This window comes from Lynx canadensis, chromosome B4 (genome assembly GCF_007474595.2).
Source record: "Lynx canadensis isolate LIC74 chromosome B4, mLynCan4.pri.v2, whole genome shotgun sequence".
NCBI lineage: Eukaryota > Metazoa > Chordata > Mammalia > Carnivora > Felidae > Lynx > Lynx canadensis.
The window spans coordinates 4,607,423-4,625,445 of record NC_044309.1 but is presented as its reverse complement, the minus strand read 5'-3'; the positions used below and the strand labels follow the sequence as shown (position 1 = coordinate 4,625,445).

Genomic DNA, 18,023 nt, shown 5'->3' with positions numbered 1-18,023 from the left:
GCTGTATTAACTAATTCCAAACCCTCCATTTATACACTGGGTTATATCTGCTCTTCTCTACTCTGAAAAGCAGCCAGAGACAAAACACATCCATTCCAAAAAAACAATTAATTATGAAATGTAAATAGGTACAATGTAACAATCTGAAGATAAAAATTGCCAGAGGAAGATCCTTTCTGAATAAGAGAACATAGGCAGTGTAATGATGTTGTCTTGAGGAAAAGCAGTAGTGTAATGAATGGATTTGTGAATTGAATTAGCTATTCATTTTCAGAGAGCAATATTTTCACTTGAGGGACCCACTAACAGATAAACTACCATCATTTGGACTTGGGTATTTTGCAGGCATTAACTCTACAATGAAGTATTGCTGCCAATGATAAAAAGTTGTGCTTTCAAATGAAAATCAGAATTTTTGAAAACTGTATCCATCGTTGTGAACATGACATCTCAACCCTTAAAAGCTTTTCAGGTGAGACCAGTGATTATATAAATGACTATGACTTTTTGATAGCATGTGACAGTATGTCAGTATGTATCAACCTTTGGAAGATCTGCTTAACTCAGTACACCAGTATTTTCCAAACGACAAACACATAATGTCTCAAAATCATGGCTGAGTAAACAGATCTAAAGACAGTGGATTTTAATATAACAGAATGAAAAGTTCATTGATACAATTTCAGATTCAAACTGCAGCCAAACATTAAGACACTGCCACTTGTCAAGTTTTGGTGTATTATCAAAGAAGAATACCCATAACTGTCTGAAAAGGCTATTAAAGGATTTGTGCATTTTTGAACTAAAAACCTGTGTCAGGGCAGATTTTCTTTATATACTCATATACTTCATTCTCTATATACTTCATCTTTATATATTGCAAGCAGCAGATATAAGAATCCTGCTCTTTTGTTAAGCTTGATACTAGAAATTTATGAAACTTATAAAAAAAACTCGACACTTCTCACTAATATTGTTTTTGAAACTCTTTCCTTTAAAAAATATGTTGTTTATGCAAACATAATGGATCTGTTTTAAAACATTTAACAAAGTAATAATTTTTAATAAATATAATCCACATCAACAAAAGCTCTCTGGTATCAATAATTTTAAAGAAAGTACAGAAGTCCTAATGCCACAAGAATGAGAATGGCTGCCCTAGAAAAAACCTGCACAGGTACAGAAAGGAAATGCATACCCGAAAAAGAAACACGTATCTTATATGAGATAACACATAAAACTCTGTCTGAATTATGGAAAGAGACTTAAAGCGATTATAGTTAATGATATTTCATTGTGTAAAAGTATCATAATGTATTTAACTTCCTATCAATTAAATTTTGATCAATTAAATTCCTATCTCAATTTTTTACCATAAAGATGTGTTGTGACGTACTTTTTTACACATACACCCACATATACGGTACAATAACTTTAAGATAAATTCCTGTATGTATAATTCTCGGTTTAAATATATGCACTATTAAAGTTTTGTTGTATCTGCTAAATTTCTTGTCCAACATACATGTAATGGGAGTACCAGGAGGAGAAAGGAGCAGAAAAAATATTTGAAGAAATGACTGAAAACTTCTCAAATTTACTGAAAAACAATAACCTACACATCCAGAAAACGCAGTGAACTCCAAGGAAGATACATTCAAAGAGACCCACAGATAAAATCACAATAAAAATGGTCAAACATAGGAGAAAATCTTGAAAGGAGCAAGAGAAAAATGACTTGCTACTTACAAGGGAATCCCAGCAAGATTAATGGCTGACCTATCAGCAGAAACCATAGAAACCAGAAAGCAGTGAGACGTCATATTCAAAGTGCTCAAAGAGAAAGACTATCAACAAAGAATCCCAATTCCATCAAAACTAGCTTTCAAATATGAAGGTGAAATTAAGACATTATCTAGATAAACAAAAACTGAGAAAATTTGTTGTCTGTAGACCTGTCTTACATACTAAAAGGAAGTATTCAGGCTAAAAGCAAGTGAGTCTAGATGGTCATTTGAGTCTACCCAAAAAGACAAAGAGCACAAATAAAATCAGTCTAAATGAAAAAAAAAAAAATCAGTAAATAAATTAAAATGCCATTAATTAGAAAACATTCACTTAATGCGAAAGAAAGCAATAAAGGCCAAATAGAGAAACCAAGGTCAGACATAAAACAAAATGCAAAATAGCAGGCATAAATCAAACTATATTAATAGAGAACATTAAATGTGAGTGGAGTAAATCTCTCAATAGTAAGACAGAGATTGTTAGCCTGGATTTAAAAGAAATAAATATAATCCAACTATATACATTGACTCTTGAACAATGTGGGGGTTAGGAGCACATCATGAACCACCCCCCAATGTGGTCAAAAATCCATCTATAACTTTTGACTCCTGCAAAACTTTACTAATAGCGTTTTGTTGACCAGAAGCCTTAAGTATAACATAAATAGTAGGTCAGCACATATTTTGTATGTTATATGGAGTATATACTGTATTCTTACTATAAAATAAGCTTGGGAAAAGAAAATATTAAGAAAATCATAAGGAAAAGAAAACAGATTTACAATACTGTAAAACATCCACTTATAAGTGGACCCATGCAGCTCAAAACCACATTGTTCAAGGATCAACTGTACCATCCATAGGAGACATACTTTAGCTTTAAAGATACAAATAGCTTGAAAGTAAAAAGAAACTATGCGAACAGCAAACCACAAGCTAGGCTGGTTATATTAATATCAGACAAAATAGAATCTAAAACAAAACAAAAAAACAGTTACCAAAGTTAAGGGAGCCATTTTATAATGATAAAAGGATCGATCCATCAGGGAAGTATAACATTACAAATATATATGCACCTAATAACAAAATAAAATACAGATAGCAAAAACTGACTGAAAAGAAGGGAAAAACAGACAATTCAACAATAGCTTCAATACCTCATCTTCAATAATGGCAGAATAACTAGAAGATCAACAGGGAAATCTAAAACTTGAACAACTCTATAAACCAACTAGATCTAACTGCCATCTCTAGACACTACAGCCAAAAGAATATACATTTTCAAACCCACATGAAAAGCATTCTCCTTGAGAGACTATATTCTAGGGCATAAAATAAAAATATATTTGAAAGGACATAAATAATAAAAATATGTCCTCAACCACAAAATTGGCAATCAACAGCAGGAAAAAAATTGGGAAACTAACAAATATGTGGAAATTAAACAGTGCACTCATAAATAATCAATGGGTCAAAGAAGAAAGCAATGGGAAATCACAAAATAATTCCATATTAATAATAATGCAGACACAAAATATCAAAACTTATAGGATCCAATTAAAGTAGTGCTTAGGGGGTAATTTATAGTTATAAATATCTATATTAAGAAAAAAGTGTCAAATAAATAATTTTCCATCTTAAGACACTGGATAAAGAGGGGCAGAATAAACCTAAAGCAAACAAAGGGACAGAAATAATAAAGGTTAAAGTAGAAATTAATGACACAGAGAAGAGAAAAACAGTAGGAAAAAAATCAATGAAGCCAAAAGCTGGTCCTTTGGAAAGATCAACAAAATGGACAAATCTCTAGGTAGACAGACCAAGACAATAAGAAGACTCAAATTACTAGAAATGGAAATAAAAGAGGAGGCATTACCACTTATCTTACAAAAATAAAAAGGACTATAAAAGAATATCATAAATAACTGTATGCCAACAAATTAAATAGTGTAAATGAAATGAGCAAATTCTTAAAAGACAAATTACTGAAAGTGACTTAAGAAGAAGTACATCTAGAACAAGGGAAGAGACTGAATTAGCAATTAAAAAAATTAAAAAAAAAAAAAATCCGCAAAGAAAAGTCCAGGTCCGGATGGCTTTATCCCTGGATCCTACCAAACATTTAAAGAATTAATACCAATTTTTCACTAACTTTTCCAAAAAACTGCAGGGTTTTTTTCCAAAAGGAGCAGGGAACACCATCCAACTCATGAGACCAGTATTACCTGATACCAAAACCAGACAAAGACACCAGAAGAAAACTACAGACCAATATCTCTTGTGAATATAGACATAAAAATCCTCAATAAAATATTAGCAAACTAATAAAACAGTACTGAATCCAACAGTATAAAATTATACACCATGACCAAATAGGATTTATACCAGGAAGGCAAAGTTGTTTTAACACCTAAAATCACATCAATACATTAAAAAATAGACCAAAGTGGGGGTTGGGGAGAGAGAGAGAACATTTGACAAAGATCTAAAACCCTTTCAAGATGAAATCACTTAAAAAACTAGGAGTAGAAGGGAACTTCCTCAGTCTGATAAAGGGCATCTACAAAACCCCACAGCTAACATTTTAGTTAAAGGTGAAAGACTGCATGCTTTGCCCCTGAGATCAGCAACTAGATAAGGATTTTTCCAGTCTCCGTGATTCTGCTCAACAGTGTACTGGAGGTTACAGTGAGAGCCATTAGGAAAGAGAAAGAATTAAGGTATCCAGGTTGGAAAAAAAGAAGTATAACTATTTATATTCGCTGATGACATAACCTTGTATGTAGAAAATCCTAAAGAATTCACCAAGAAACTTTTAGAATGCGTGCAGGAACAGTGCAGGATACAAAATCTACCTACAAAAATCAAGTGTACTTTTATACACTTGAAATTAAGTAACAAATTCCATTTACAATAGCATCCAAAAGAAAATATATTTACAAATAAATTAAGCAAGTAGTACAAAAGTTATACTCTGAAAATTATAAAATACTCCAGAAAGAAGTTAAAGATCTAAATAGTTGGGAAAACATTCCTTGTTCATAGACTGGAACACTGAACATTGCTAAAATGGCAATACCCCCCAAAACTGATCTACAGATTCAATGTAATCCCTATCAGAATCTCAGCTGACTTGTTTGCAAAAATTGACAAGCTTGTCCTAAAATTCATATGGAGTTACCAGAGACCCAGAATAGCTGAAACAATCATGAAAAAGGAAGAACAAAGTAGGACTCGTATGTCTTGATTTCAAAACTTACCATAAAGTAATGATAATCAATAAGTTGTGGTGCTGGCAGAAGGATATACACACACGTCAAGGGAATAAAATTGAAAGTCGAAAAATAAACGAAGACACCTATGGTCAACTGGTTTTTCATAAGGTGCCAAGCCCATTTGATGGGGAAAGAACAGTGTTTTCAACAAATGAGGCTGGGACAACCAGACAGCCACAGGAAAAAGAAATAGTACCCCTACGTTACACCATATATAAAAATTAACTCTCACAGATCAAAGACCTAAGTATCAGAGCTTAAACTAGAAAACATAGGGGTAAACCTTCACAACCTCAAGTTCAGCAAAGGAATCTTAGATGTGATGCCAAAAGAAAAAGCAACAAATATAGATAAATTGGACTTGATCAAAATTAAAAACTTTCGTTCTTCAAAGGACATCAGGAAACTGAACAGACAACCCCCAGAATAAGAGAAAATATTTACAAATCATATATCTGATAAAGGACTTGAGCCTAGAGTAAAGAACTCTTAAAACTCAATAATGAAAAAAAGGACAAATAACCCAACTAAAAAACGGGCAAAGGATGGGCCACCAAAAATGGCCACATGATTCCGTTCATATGAAATGTCCAAAATAGGGCAATACAGAGACCGAAAGTAGATCAGAGCTTGGGACAGAGTGGGGAGGAGTTTGGGGGAGGGGAATAATAACGGAAGGAGATGGGGTTTCTTTTCGATATTAAAATAAAATGTTCTAAAATGGACTATGGTGATGGTTACACATATCTGAATACATAGAAAAACACTGTACACTTTAAATGGGTAAAATTGTATGGTATGTGAACACTGTTTTTAAAAAACCCAGTAATACTTTCACTTTTCTTGTATGTTGTTTTTCAAATTACTGTAGAGCGACCTTACCTACAGAAAGTTTTATATTTACGTAGGCTTATACATCAGTCTTCTTCCTTAGGATTTCTGGATCTGATGTCAGCTTAAATAGTTGTTTCTTGCTCCACTATTAATTGATATTACCCTGTCATATTTTACGTATTCTTGGAAATGTCTTACACCCTTTCTGGAAAATGGAATTTGGATTAGTTACTTCACTCCCTAGTTTTTCTCCAAGGCTCTTCTAACTTCATTCCTATCCTCATGCTGCCTGTGCCATCATCCTTTACTCAGACCTCATTTCCACCCTCACACGGAAAAATGGAAGCCTGCTGGGAAGGATCTCAAATTCCTGCTCACAACCTACCCCATTCCCCAAACTTACCTAAAAGTATACCACCCGTAGCTTTTAGCCAGGCTAAATTCTTTACCCTTAATTTGAATTCCATCCTTTTCTGCCTCGTTGGCTAATCATCTCTTTTCTCCTGTCTCTTCCACTTCTCCCTCTACCTACTACCCAAGGATAACACGTTTATCCCTTAAGAGTCTCCTGCACATGGGGCGCCTGGGTGGCGCAGTCGGTTAAGCGTCCGACTTCAGCCAGGTCACGATCTCGCGGTCCGTGAGTTCGAGCCCCGCGTCAGGCTTTGGGCTGATGGCTCAGAGCCTGGAGCCTGTTTCTGATTCTGTGTCTCCCTCTCTCTCTGCCCCTCCCCCATTCATGCTCTGTCTCTCTCTGTCCCAAAAATAAATAAACATTGAAAAAAAAATTAAAAAAAAAATAAAAAAATAAAAAAAGAGTCTCCTGCACAAACTGTTGCCTCCCTATTTCTTCAAAGTGTAATCCACACTCAGGATTTCTTGTTTTCCAATCTCATTGCCAGCTATCAGATTCAAACACCCCTCACCTTTCATTTAGGCTACTGCAGACTGACTTCCCACCAGTCACCATCTGTACCTGAGATTTTTAATTTGGTATCCATAGTTGTGGTGAAAGGGACCACAAATTTGAAATTTTATGTGTACCAGCACTTTTCAGAAATAGTTTTTATAAGACTTAAAAGAGTGTTATGACTCCCAAATGCTACTTATTTTTCTCAATGAAGATGCAATGACATTTTAAAATGCAAGTATCATGTCCTTGGCTTGTCTTTCAGTATTTCCCCATCACCTTGGATAAAACCCAAACTCTCATGCATACAAGGCTCCTTCATGATGTGGTTCTTTAGGATAATCTCTCATCACTATCCCTAAATCCTCCCGGTTACACAATTAGCACCTAGTCAGAGCCAGCTAGGCGTGATATCTAGAACTCCTGTTCATTTGCCTCAGGGCCTTTCAGCATGCTTCTTCTCTACATGAAATCACCCATTTACACCTCTCTAACCTGGTCCTTCAAGACTCAGGGATTGCAACAGGAAATCATTTCTTGTTCTTTTCATAAGTGTTCCTTTTATCTGCATCTGTGGCATCCGGTTAGACCTCTACAGTGACTTTTATCACAATTATTAATTTATCTTTCTTTTCTATAAAATTATAAACTTTTGAGTAAGCATAGTATTTTCCATACCCATATTTCTAGTGTCTGGCATTCACATGTTTCTTGAAAAATCACACCTCATTCTCTTCTCAACCCATTGCAAACATTGTAAATTCATTATTTTAACTAGTCTATGGAAATGATCTAAGATAATATGCTCTTCTCATTACCAGATTTAATGGTCTTTTTGTTCCTTATCTAACTTAAACTTTCCAATCCTTCCTTATCACTAATATGTGACATAGTATCCCATGTCCTCCTCCTTGAAATCCTTTCTTCACTGGGCCTCTGAGGGACTGTTCTTGGTTCTTTTCTTACTTCACCAGCTGCCCCCAGTATCCTCTTTACCCTGACCTTTAAATGTTGGGAGGCCCTCAAGAGTTAGTCTTGAAATTATTTATTTATATTCACAATCTAGATGACTTCCCAGTTCCATGATTTCAGGTCTATTTGTTGACAACTCTCAAATTTATATCTGGTTCCATAGGTGGGTTTGCTTTATGAAATGTCACCGAGCTAAATGCTTAACATTTGTGCACTCTTTAATTCAAGAGTTATAGTTCAATAAAAGGTTAAGAAAAAGCAAAAAAGAGAGCAATGAGTAGAATATCAAATCACTGTGTTGTATACCTGAAACAAATATAACACTGTACGTTAATCATACTTCAATTTAAGAAAGAGAAAAAAAAATTGTGATGAACTCTTGCCTTCTCCTGTCAACGCCACAGTTAATCCATCTGCAAATCCTGTCAGCTCTATTTTCTAAATTTCTTTTTATTACGTTTCTTTATTTTTGAGAGGCAGAGAGAGAGCGCGAGTGGGACAGGGGCAGAGAGAGAGGGAGACACAGAATCTGAAGCGGGCTCCAGGCTCTGAGCTGTCAGCACAGAGCCCGACGCGGGGCTCGAACTCACGAACCGTGAGATCATGACCTGAGCCAAAGTCGGACGCTCAACTGACTGAGCCACCCAGGCGCCCCCGTCAGCTCTATTTTCAAACACATCCCAAATATGAGTATTTTTCATGTCTCCCACTTTGATACGATGTCTCAACTACAATGCCCTCTGCTTCTAGGTCCCGGCTTCTCTCGCCACGTAAGTCAGAGTGGTCCTTTTAAAATATAGATCACATCATCTGTTCCTGCTTCCCAACTCACTAAGTCAAATTTGAGGTCCCTTCAATGGTAGGTCTCCCAGGTACTGCATGATCTGGCCCCAGCCACGTCTCTGACCTCTTCCTCTGCGCTTCTTCCCCTTGTTTCCTCCACTGGGTCTTGGCTTCTCTGCAGATCCTCAAACACACCAAATGGGATTCTACCGCAAGGCCTTTGCACTTGCTGTCTCTCCCTCCAAATACTCACATGCCTTATTCCTTAATGTCTTCAGATCTCAAATGTCATCATCATGGGAGCTTTTCCTTTTGCTCTTTTAAAAAGAGCAACACTGGGGCGCCTGGGTGGTGCGGTCAGTTAAGGGTATGGCTCTTGATTTCAGCTCAGGTCATGATCTCAGGATTCGTGAGTTCAAGACCCCATCAGGCTCTGTGCTGACAGCACGGAGCCTGCTTGGGAATCTCTCTCCCTCTCTCTGCCCCTCCCCTGCCCACTCACTCTCTGTCTCAAAAATAAATCAATAACCACAACAAAAGCAACACTACCCTCTCCTGATCTCTATCCCCTTTACCATGCCTTAATTCTCTTCACAGTACGACCACCTGATACTGTATATATTTGATGATAGTCTTTCTCACCCAATTTAAGCTTCATGAGAGGAGACACTTCATCTATTTTATTCACCAGAATTCACAGTATCTACAACACCTGGACGTGCCCAACAGTATAAATGAATGAATGCAGAATGAATCTAACACTGCCTCTGTTGGATATTTCCGAAAGTCTATGTTCCTTAACTAGTCTTTCCATCTCTCAGGCTGAAATGACTTCTCTTGCTCTTCTAACGCTCCTTAAATGGAGGCTGTAATCACTACCGAGATTTCACGAAGGTGTGAGACCACAAGTACTCTAAACCACAAAACAATAAAAATGTTTCTAGTGAAAAAACCCCTAGGTCTCTGCAGAGTAACTTAGCGATGGGCTCATAGGGGTGTCTGGGTGGCTCAGTTGGAGGAGCCTCGCTGGTTTCATGATCTTGTGGTTTGTGGGTATGAGCCCCGCGCTGGGCTCTGCAATCACGGTGTCAGAGCCTGCTGGAGGTCCTCTGTCTCCTTTCTGGCCCTATCCCGCGCACCCTGTCTCTCAAAATTAAGTAAATGTCAAAAAAAAATTAAAAACAAAACAAAACATCCCAATGGGTTTATAAATGCCTTGTCGACGAAAGGTGTCCTATCTCTCAAACGGGGAGCAGCACCTTCAGGCGTAAGTAGAACGTAAATTACGCAAGGGACTGTGGTCTATCCCAAGCAATATGTGAGACGGACCACAGGGCCTTTTGAAAGACGCGCAGAGGTGGAATTGTTACTTTAAAACCCAGCAAGCAGTTAACACGGATCGAGAGCGCTCGGTGTAGAGGCGCGGCGCACGCCTCTTACGCGCATTCTCGCTACATTTTACAACTTCTGGGAAGTGGGTCCCAGCTGAATCCCCATTTCACAGCTGAGGACGTGGGCCTAGAGACGAAAGGCCCAACAGCCAGAAACCGGCACCTGCCACCTCCAACAGCGTGGCGGGAGGGCAAGGTTTTCAGTACTCCTGTACGCCGCCCCTCTCCCAGACGCAGCCTTCTGAGGCCCTCAGGGGCCACCCTTCCAGACACACGACACAGAACGGGGAGCGTGTGACGACAGACAAAGCCAGCGACCATCCGCTGGGACCTGTTCCGCCGGGAGGCTGGGGCCGCCGCGGGCTGTGCCCGGTTCACGGACGGGCGCCCGCAAGGCGTCTCACTTGAACGCTCGCTTTCAGCCCAAGTTTCGCGTCCGTTCCAGGTCGCGCGGCTCCGGTGACGGCCCCTCCCCCTTCCCGAGGCCCGCAGGATCCCGGGCGGTCGGTCTCCCGGTTTGCGTTCAGCACCCGCCCCCGCTGCAGCCCCCCGCCCGCGGAGAGCCCACCTCCTCCGCCGGCCCGCGCCGCCCCCGCCCCCGCCCTGGAGGGAGGGGCGGGGCAGGGGGAAGCGGGCAGCGCGCGCCGGGCCAGAGGAAGGGCAGGAGGGAGGAGGGAGCAGGAGGGGGGTGATGGGGGAGGAGGAGGAGCAGCAACAACAGGAGGAGGACTGCAGCCCGCGCCCCGCCTGAGGACCAGGAGGAGGAAGAGGAGGTGAGTAAAGAGCCCGCGCCCCCGCCAGGGGGAGGAGGAGGAGGAGGAGGAGGGTCAGCAGCGCGCGCCCCGCCTGAGGACCAGGAGGACGCGGAGGGGGAGGAGGGGGGTGAGCAGCTGCCCCTCTCCGCGTCCCTCCCCCCCCCCCGCGCTCCGACCGGACGCCCGGGTCCCCGGTCGCTGCGGCCCCCAGCGCTTACCGGCCGTCGGGCCCCGGCCTGGGGGTGTCGGCCGAAGGTCCCGCGGCGCCGTCCGCGTTGAGCCCGGAGGCCCGGCGGCTTCGCCTCCGCGGCCGGGGCTGCTTCTGGGCAGCCTGCTCGGGCTCCATGGCGCGGAGGGGGGTGGGGCGGTGGCCGGGTGCCCGGGGGACCCGCTGGGTCGGGCACCGCGCCCGACCACTGCTGCCCGGAGAGCAGTTCCTGTCAGGAGTGCGCCGCCACCGCCGCCGCCATCTTCCGGGGTTTGAAAATGGCGGCCGTGCGGCGCCCAGCCAATCGGGGGGCAGCGGGCGGTTGCTAGGAAACGTGAAGTCCCGCCCTTTTGGCGCTTAAATGGAACGGGGCCAGGCAGGATGGTTAAGGGGTCAGTCCTGCAGATTCCTGGATGGCCTTGGATTTAGTTCAGACCCAATTTCTAAATCCCCAAGGCCCGTTACCTATTTCAGTGTTCATTAGGACTTAAGCCACAGGCCAGGGCAGATTGGAAGCACTTTAGATCTTTCTTAGTATCGGGGGAGAAGAGGGATCGAGAGTAAGGACCCAAACTGATGTTGCGTTATTGGCCGCATACGCGCTAAATTATTCATGTGAGATAAATCCCCAGTTGCCAAAGGTGATGGAAATGTGTTCTCAGGGCTGTCTCTAGGAGACCACTAAGACCGAATTATGAGCCGTCCTGTCTCCCAAAAGGGAGAGACATTTTCTCTTTAGCGAAAGAGAGTGAAGGTGCCTTCATCCTCTAAGTGTATGAAGGCGGCAAAAAGCTCAGCATCCAATAAAGGACCTCCTTAAACAAAAAATAGCACATTCTTTGATTTTAAATATTGCTTTTTATGTCTCAAAGTCTTTAAAAAATAACTTCTTCCGGGTTATTATAGATTAGTCCGTTAAACGTTGGACTTCGGCTCAGGTCATGATCTCAGGGTTAGTGAGTTCAAGCCCCCCTTGGGGCTCTGTGCTGACAGCTGGGAGCCTGGAGCCTGTTTCGGATTCTGTGTCCCCCACTCTCTCTGCCCCTCTCCTGCTCGTGCTCTGTCTCTGTCTCTCTCTCTCAAAAATAAACATTAAAAATAACTTCTCCTTTGATACTATGATTCCATTTCTGGGAATCTGTCCTAAGGAATAAAATTATACATACATGAAAGGGTAGAATATGCCAGCTGGGAATATGACATTAGGATTATTTTGAGCTGTGGGCACTTGAAGAACACCAGATACAAGAAGCACATTCTGATATCCACTTTTCTTCCTAAAAACTGGAGATAAAACTTCCATGTGAGCAGCTGCTGTCCCTGTGCCAGGAAGAAAGGAATCTTCTTATCATCAGAGATTGGGAGGACAGGTGTACAGAGAATTCTGTACAAACAGCACTTATCAGAATAACTCTTATCTTCCCTTGGTCTCCTCATGTATTTTAGCTACTTTTGCACGATTGCCTCTCTTCATCTGACCTACTATATGAGCACTAAGGTTTTGCCATTTCGTTGGATCGTCTTTTTCCTGTTGGGGTTGGGGAGCTCCCATGTACATGTGAAAATTTATTTGCTTTTCCCCTGTTAATCTGTGTTCTGTCATTTTAACTCTCATGCCCAGCCCGACACACTGAGAGGGTAGAATTGAAATTTTGTTTTCCCTGCAATGTGAAGATATTAATGGCATTGATGTTTATAATATCAGAAAAAGTAAATGTAGTCTAATGATGGGGAAATGGTTAATTATCATTGACCCACTGGAAAGAATATTTTGTTGTTTTTTTTTTTTAATGTTTACTCATTTATTTAGAGAGAGAGAGAGAGAGCAGGGGAGGGGCAGAGAGAGAAGGAGAGAGAGAATCCCAAGCAAGCTCCCTGCTGTCAACACAGAGCCCAACGTGGGCTTGATCCCACGAACTGTGAGATCATGACCTGAGCTAGTCACTCAACTGACTGAGCCACCCAGGTGCCCCGTGGAAAAAATATTTTCGGTCAACAAAAATGAACTATGAAGTGTATAATAGGATAAGTATACCGTAATTTTTAAATAAAAACATGGACTATAGAGGTATAATCAGTACATCCTGAGTCATGAATTATAAGAGATTTAACGGAGGAGGAAGATGAGATCAATGTATTAAGATATCTCTAGGTACTCAGAGTATGAGTATTAAGTTATTATTATTTTTACTTTCTTGTGTTTTATAATTTTTTAAATCACGAGATGCTGAACTTGAATTACGTTTATACCACAAGGAAAAATTCTTGTGTTATAAGAATCATGTTGTGATATTTTACTTTATCCTACCCTACCCAAAATTAAAAAAGAAAATATTGCTTTGCAGCAGTTAGAGTAAAACAGTACAGAAATGCTGTCTAAAGAGCTTTGTTTTTTTTAAAGCTTATTTAAGCGGGGCTTAACAACGGGCTCGAACTCACGACCCTGAGATCAAGAGCCTCATTCCTCCAACTGAGCGAGCCAGGCACGCTGAAGTAGCTGGTTTCCACCCAAACAGCAATTTACAAACATTCTCTTGTGGGATGTTCTCAGATCATTTCAACGACTAGTATACTAATACAAATTAGGACCCAAATCAAGAATTCTAAAACCTATTCTCTTATATTCTCTAAAGAAATCAAACTCTCTTTTTGTAAACCTGCTTACCAAGTGATACATATCATGCTTGTTTCAGCAACCAGCAGGGTCACACAGTGTGTACTAGCTGGTATATAAGGGGGGTTGTAGAGGAAGAATCCCGAGAATTCATCCTGTCACTTCTGACCGTCTGCCTGACCACTCTGTGCCGTGGATTTACTTCTGTTCTTCCAGTGAGTCCTCAGACTCGTGTCTTAAAGCTATTAAGGCTGTGCTTTCTTAAACTGCCAATGAGGAGGTTACTTTATGGTAAACTTGCTTTATGAAGAAAAGTTTCGCTAATCTTACCGGACCAGCAGAAGAGTGTTTATTGGCACAACGGGGCAGACTATTTGAAATCAGGTTTGTTGTGTCTTAAAATCTATCATGTGTGCTTGTGTGTACGTGAAGTGAAAGTTGTTCATTTTTTGCATCTATCTGTCATCATTTGCTATATTGGTTTGCTTTTAGATATGTCAATGAGAAAAACCATAAAATTGGAAACTGGAGTGCTAGCTGGAGGGTTTAAGAAGAATGAAACTTGGGAGGCACCTGAGTGGCTCAGTCAGTTAGGCATCTGACTCTCGATTTCAGGTCAGGTCATGATCTCACAGTTCGTGGGCTCAAGCCCCACGTTGGGCTCTGCGCTGACAGCGTGGAGCCTGCTTGGGATTCTCTCTCTTCCTCTCTCTCTCTGCCTCTCCCCTGCTCACATTCTCTTTTACTCTCTCTAAATGAATAAATAAACTTAAAAAAAAAGAAGAAGAAGAATGAAACTTGGAGGGAAAAATGTGTAACCAGGAAAAGCATTACTAATTAGAAGTAGATTGGGGCTAATTTGTTTCATGCTTAGACTATCTTAAGAACATGCCACTGAAGTTTTAAAATACTGAATTATGTTAGCAATGGGAGAGGAGGATGGAGGGGGAACAAGGTAGGCATGTAGGCACCACGGGGGAGGGAATGACAATGGAAAGTGACTTTGGCTGTGGCCACCAGGGCCGCCAACAGAGAATTAGCAAAGATAACTTCAGAAAGGTCAGTGTATCAATGGGAATTATTTCTCAGAGCTGAAGAATTTTTGTTTAACAAGAATTTCTCACTTAGAAGGTTTCTTCTTCTCAGTTTCTTAGCCAGCAAATAAATGGCCTATATTAAAAAGTACTTAAGGGAGGAACTTTGTAAAGAAAGGAAATCCTAACCATAAACATACACTTTCATACTTGCAAGTTTTCTTTCAATCTCTCTCAGGACCGAAGGACAGCCACGCCTGTGTCAGTGAGGGTTCTACCAGAGAAACAGAGCTAGTAATAAATACGTTTATGTATATGTTTATATTTATAGAAAAACGGAGATTTATACAGAGAGAGGTTTAAGTATATGTTTATATGTATACGAGGTAATGGAGTCGCATGTTATATATCTGTGGAGGTCTATTTCATGGAATGGTTTATGTCATTGTGGACACTATAAAATCTGAAGTTAGTGGGGCAGACTGACAGGCTGGCAACTCTTGGGTAGGAGCTGGAGCTGATAGTGCTGTTTTGCTTTTAAGGCCTTTCCACTGATTAAGTGAGACCCACCCACATTATCAAGGGTAATATTTACGTAAAGTCAACTGATTGTCAGTGTTAGCGGTATCTACAAAATGACTTCATAGCAATACATGGATTGGTGATTGATTGAATAAGCACCACGGGCTATCCAAGTTGACACATGAAACTAACCATCACAGCAGAAGACTTCTCCAGACTTGAAATTCCAATTATTATTAGTTGAAGAAACTTTATTCTTTTAAGATTTAGTCTTCTAAGGAATAAAGGAATTACTAAAATAAAAGGGAAAAAAAGGATATGTTTCTTAAATTACATTACAAACGAGATTTTTCTAATTTTGCTCTAATTGCAAATCTTAAGTTAATCATAGCTCTAAGTGAGGTTGAGTATTAAAAACAAAAAATTAGGGGTGCCTGAGTGGCTCAGTCATTTGGGTGTCCAACTCCTGGTTTCAGTTCAGGTTATGATCTCACAGTTTGTGGGTTCGAGCCCCGCATCGGGCTTTGCACTGGCAGTGTGGAGCCTGCTTGGGATTCTGTCTCCCTCTCTCTGCCCCTCCCCTACTCATTCATATTCTCTCTCTCTCTCTCTCTCTCCCCCTCCCCCCTCTCTCTCCTTCTCTCTCAAAATAAATAAACGTTAAAAAAATGAAAAAAAATGTAAAAAATTAAACATACCGAATGTGTCAATGGCCAGAAATGAGATACTCAGATCTTCTGATTTTCCCTTACCTTGTCTCAAACTAAAAATATCAGGGGCCAAGGGGAGAAATCTGACACAGCGACAAAATAAACAAGATTCTGATTTTGTAAAATGGAACAGACTTACTCTTTGTCTTTATTACATGGAACGATCAGAACCCTAAAAATTTGGGGGATTATTGGCAGGTAGAGACAGACAGGATTGGTTTCATAAAGATCAAATTCTGTAACACGTAGACCTCATAAATTCAGGAGAAAACTGCTGGAGAGCACATGATTAAGGGAGCTCCCCAGGCAGAATCAACAGATACAAGATATGGAAGGAGTTTGAGTCATTTGTTGGGGTGATTAAATGGGGAGGTACATTTGGAGCAGGGGTGTCAGTTGGCCTCTTCCCCCTCCTCTACATGTGGAGTACACTTGCCCAGAGGCTAATGCAGTGGGGATCCAGGAGCTGGAGATACGGAGTAGTGCCTCAGGAAGCTGAATATTCCAGGGAGGATGGGGAACACTAAACCAGAAGAGAGATACAAGCCACTCCGACTGGCGGTACATTCCAACCCTCCCCCTTTATAACTAGAAGCAGGCTGTAGAAAATAGCACAGGCTGGAAAACAGAAGTCTAAGACAAAACTGGGTAAAAGACAAAACAGTGATTGTTAAAAGATTTAAGGAAAACCTTCACAATGAGACAGACCTCAAAATCCGAAAGGGGGAAGAATTAGGACACAAGGAAAGAGAGTAAATAAAGCAAACAGAAGAAGACTTCAGAGGGAAAGGTGAGATGCCAATTCAGCCATGAAAAAAAACCACACTAAAATTCTGGTCATTTAAAATATAAAGTAAACCAAAAGACATATCAATAGCAGGACCAACACAGATGAAAAGCAAATTAACTGGCCAAAAGTTGTAGCTGAGGAATTTTCCGAGAATATAATGCAGAGAGCCAAGAAAAGGAAAGCATGAAAGAAATCAAAAGTCAAAAGGGCAGAATTAAAAATTTCAACTTACATCCAACAACAGTTCCAGGAGAGAGAACAGGCAATAAGGAGAGGAGAAAACAAATAAATAAATAAAAAGCTCAGACCCAAGAAAGAATATGACCTGAAGATTAGAAGAGTCCTCCAGGTGTGGAACGAGGTGATTTAAAGATTGCATATAGATACATCATGGAAATGTTCATGTTAGAAGAAATAAAGAGAAAAATCATAAAAGCTCTCAGAGAAAAATAGGCTATCTCCAAGGAACAAAGATTGAGAGCAGTGCAATATTTTTCATTGGAAAGAAGGAATAATGGTCAGTATCCTCAGAGTTTTGAGGAAATAAAATTTGGAGCCTAAAATCTCATATTCAAACAAATTGTTATTTAAGGGTGGGGAAAAATGAACATATTTTTGGATATGCAAGAAGCTATCAAATGTACCACTTGCAAAATTGAAAGAATTACTTGCATGTATAATCCAGCAACATGACTAACAAATCCAATAAGAAGGAATAAATGGGATACAGGAAGCAGTAGTACAATTTCTATTTATGCCTGAATAATTGTTGATGGCTAATGTAAAATATTTATTTTAATGACGCTAAAATTCCAAATATTATCAATTTTGGAAACAGTGGGGGTGAGGATGGGCATTAAAAAGGGAGGATTTGGGGTCCCTGGGTGGCTCAGTCGGTTGAGCGTCTGACTTCAGCTTAGGTCATGATCTTGTGGTTTGTGAGCTCGAGCCCCACATTGGGCTCTGTGCTGACAGCTCAGAGCCTGAAGCCTGCTTCAGATTCTGTATCTCCCTCTTTTCTCTCTGCCCCTCCCCTGTTCACACTCTGTCTCTCTCTCCCTTTCTCTCTCAATAAACATTAAAAAATATTAAAAATAAAAGGGGGAAGATTGAAAATGTGTGTGTGTGTGTGCGCGCGCGCGCATGTTTTGGGGGCAATTTATTTCTAAAAGACTAAAATATGTAAGATTAAAATAAAGTATATACATTAATGTATATAATTAAATTTGCATATTAAATTTTAAAGTAATAGAAGTACTGGAAAATGTGTTACAACTTACAAACCATGAGCGAAAAATTTGTGCTACAAAGAAAATTTAATCAGTCTTTCAAATTGGAGGAAAGTAATAAACAACATAGTGGAAAACATAAAGTAAGACAAGAGTATACCCATGCATATTGTAATCACAGAAATGTGAATATGCTACATTTTCCCAAC

At 40.3% G+C, this 18,023-nt stretch overlaps 1 protein-coding gene across 1 annotated transcript in view; it reads right to left on the bottom strand.

Annotated features, from left to right (window-relative positions):
• The window catches only part of NET1 (neuroepithelial cell transforming 1), a 59,492-nt gene extending 48,325 nt beyond the window's left edge, over nt 1-11,167 (bottom strand). Inside the window, exon 1 of the mRNA XM_030321323.1 lies at nt 10,926-11,167. Within this exon, the coding sequence (XP_030177183.1) occupies nt 10,926-11,053 (128 nt within the window). The 5' untranslated portion in view covers nt 11,054-11,167. The remainder of the gene's footprint in view (nt 1-10,925) is intronic.
• Between the last annotated feature and the right edge of the window lie 6,856 nt (nt 11,168-18,023).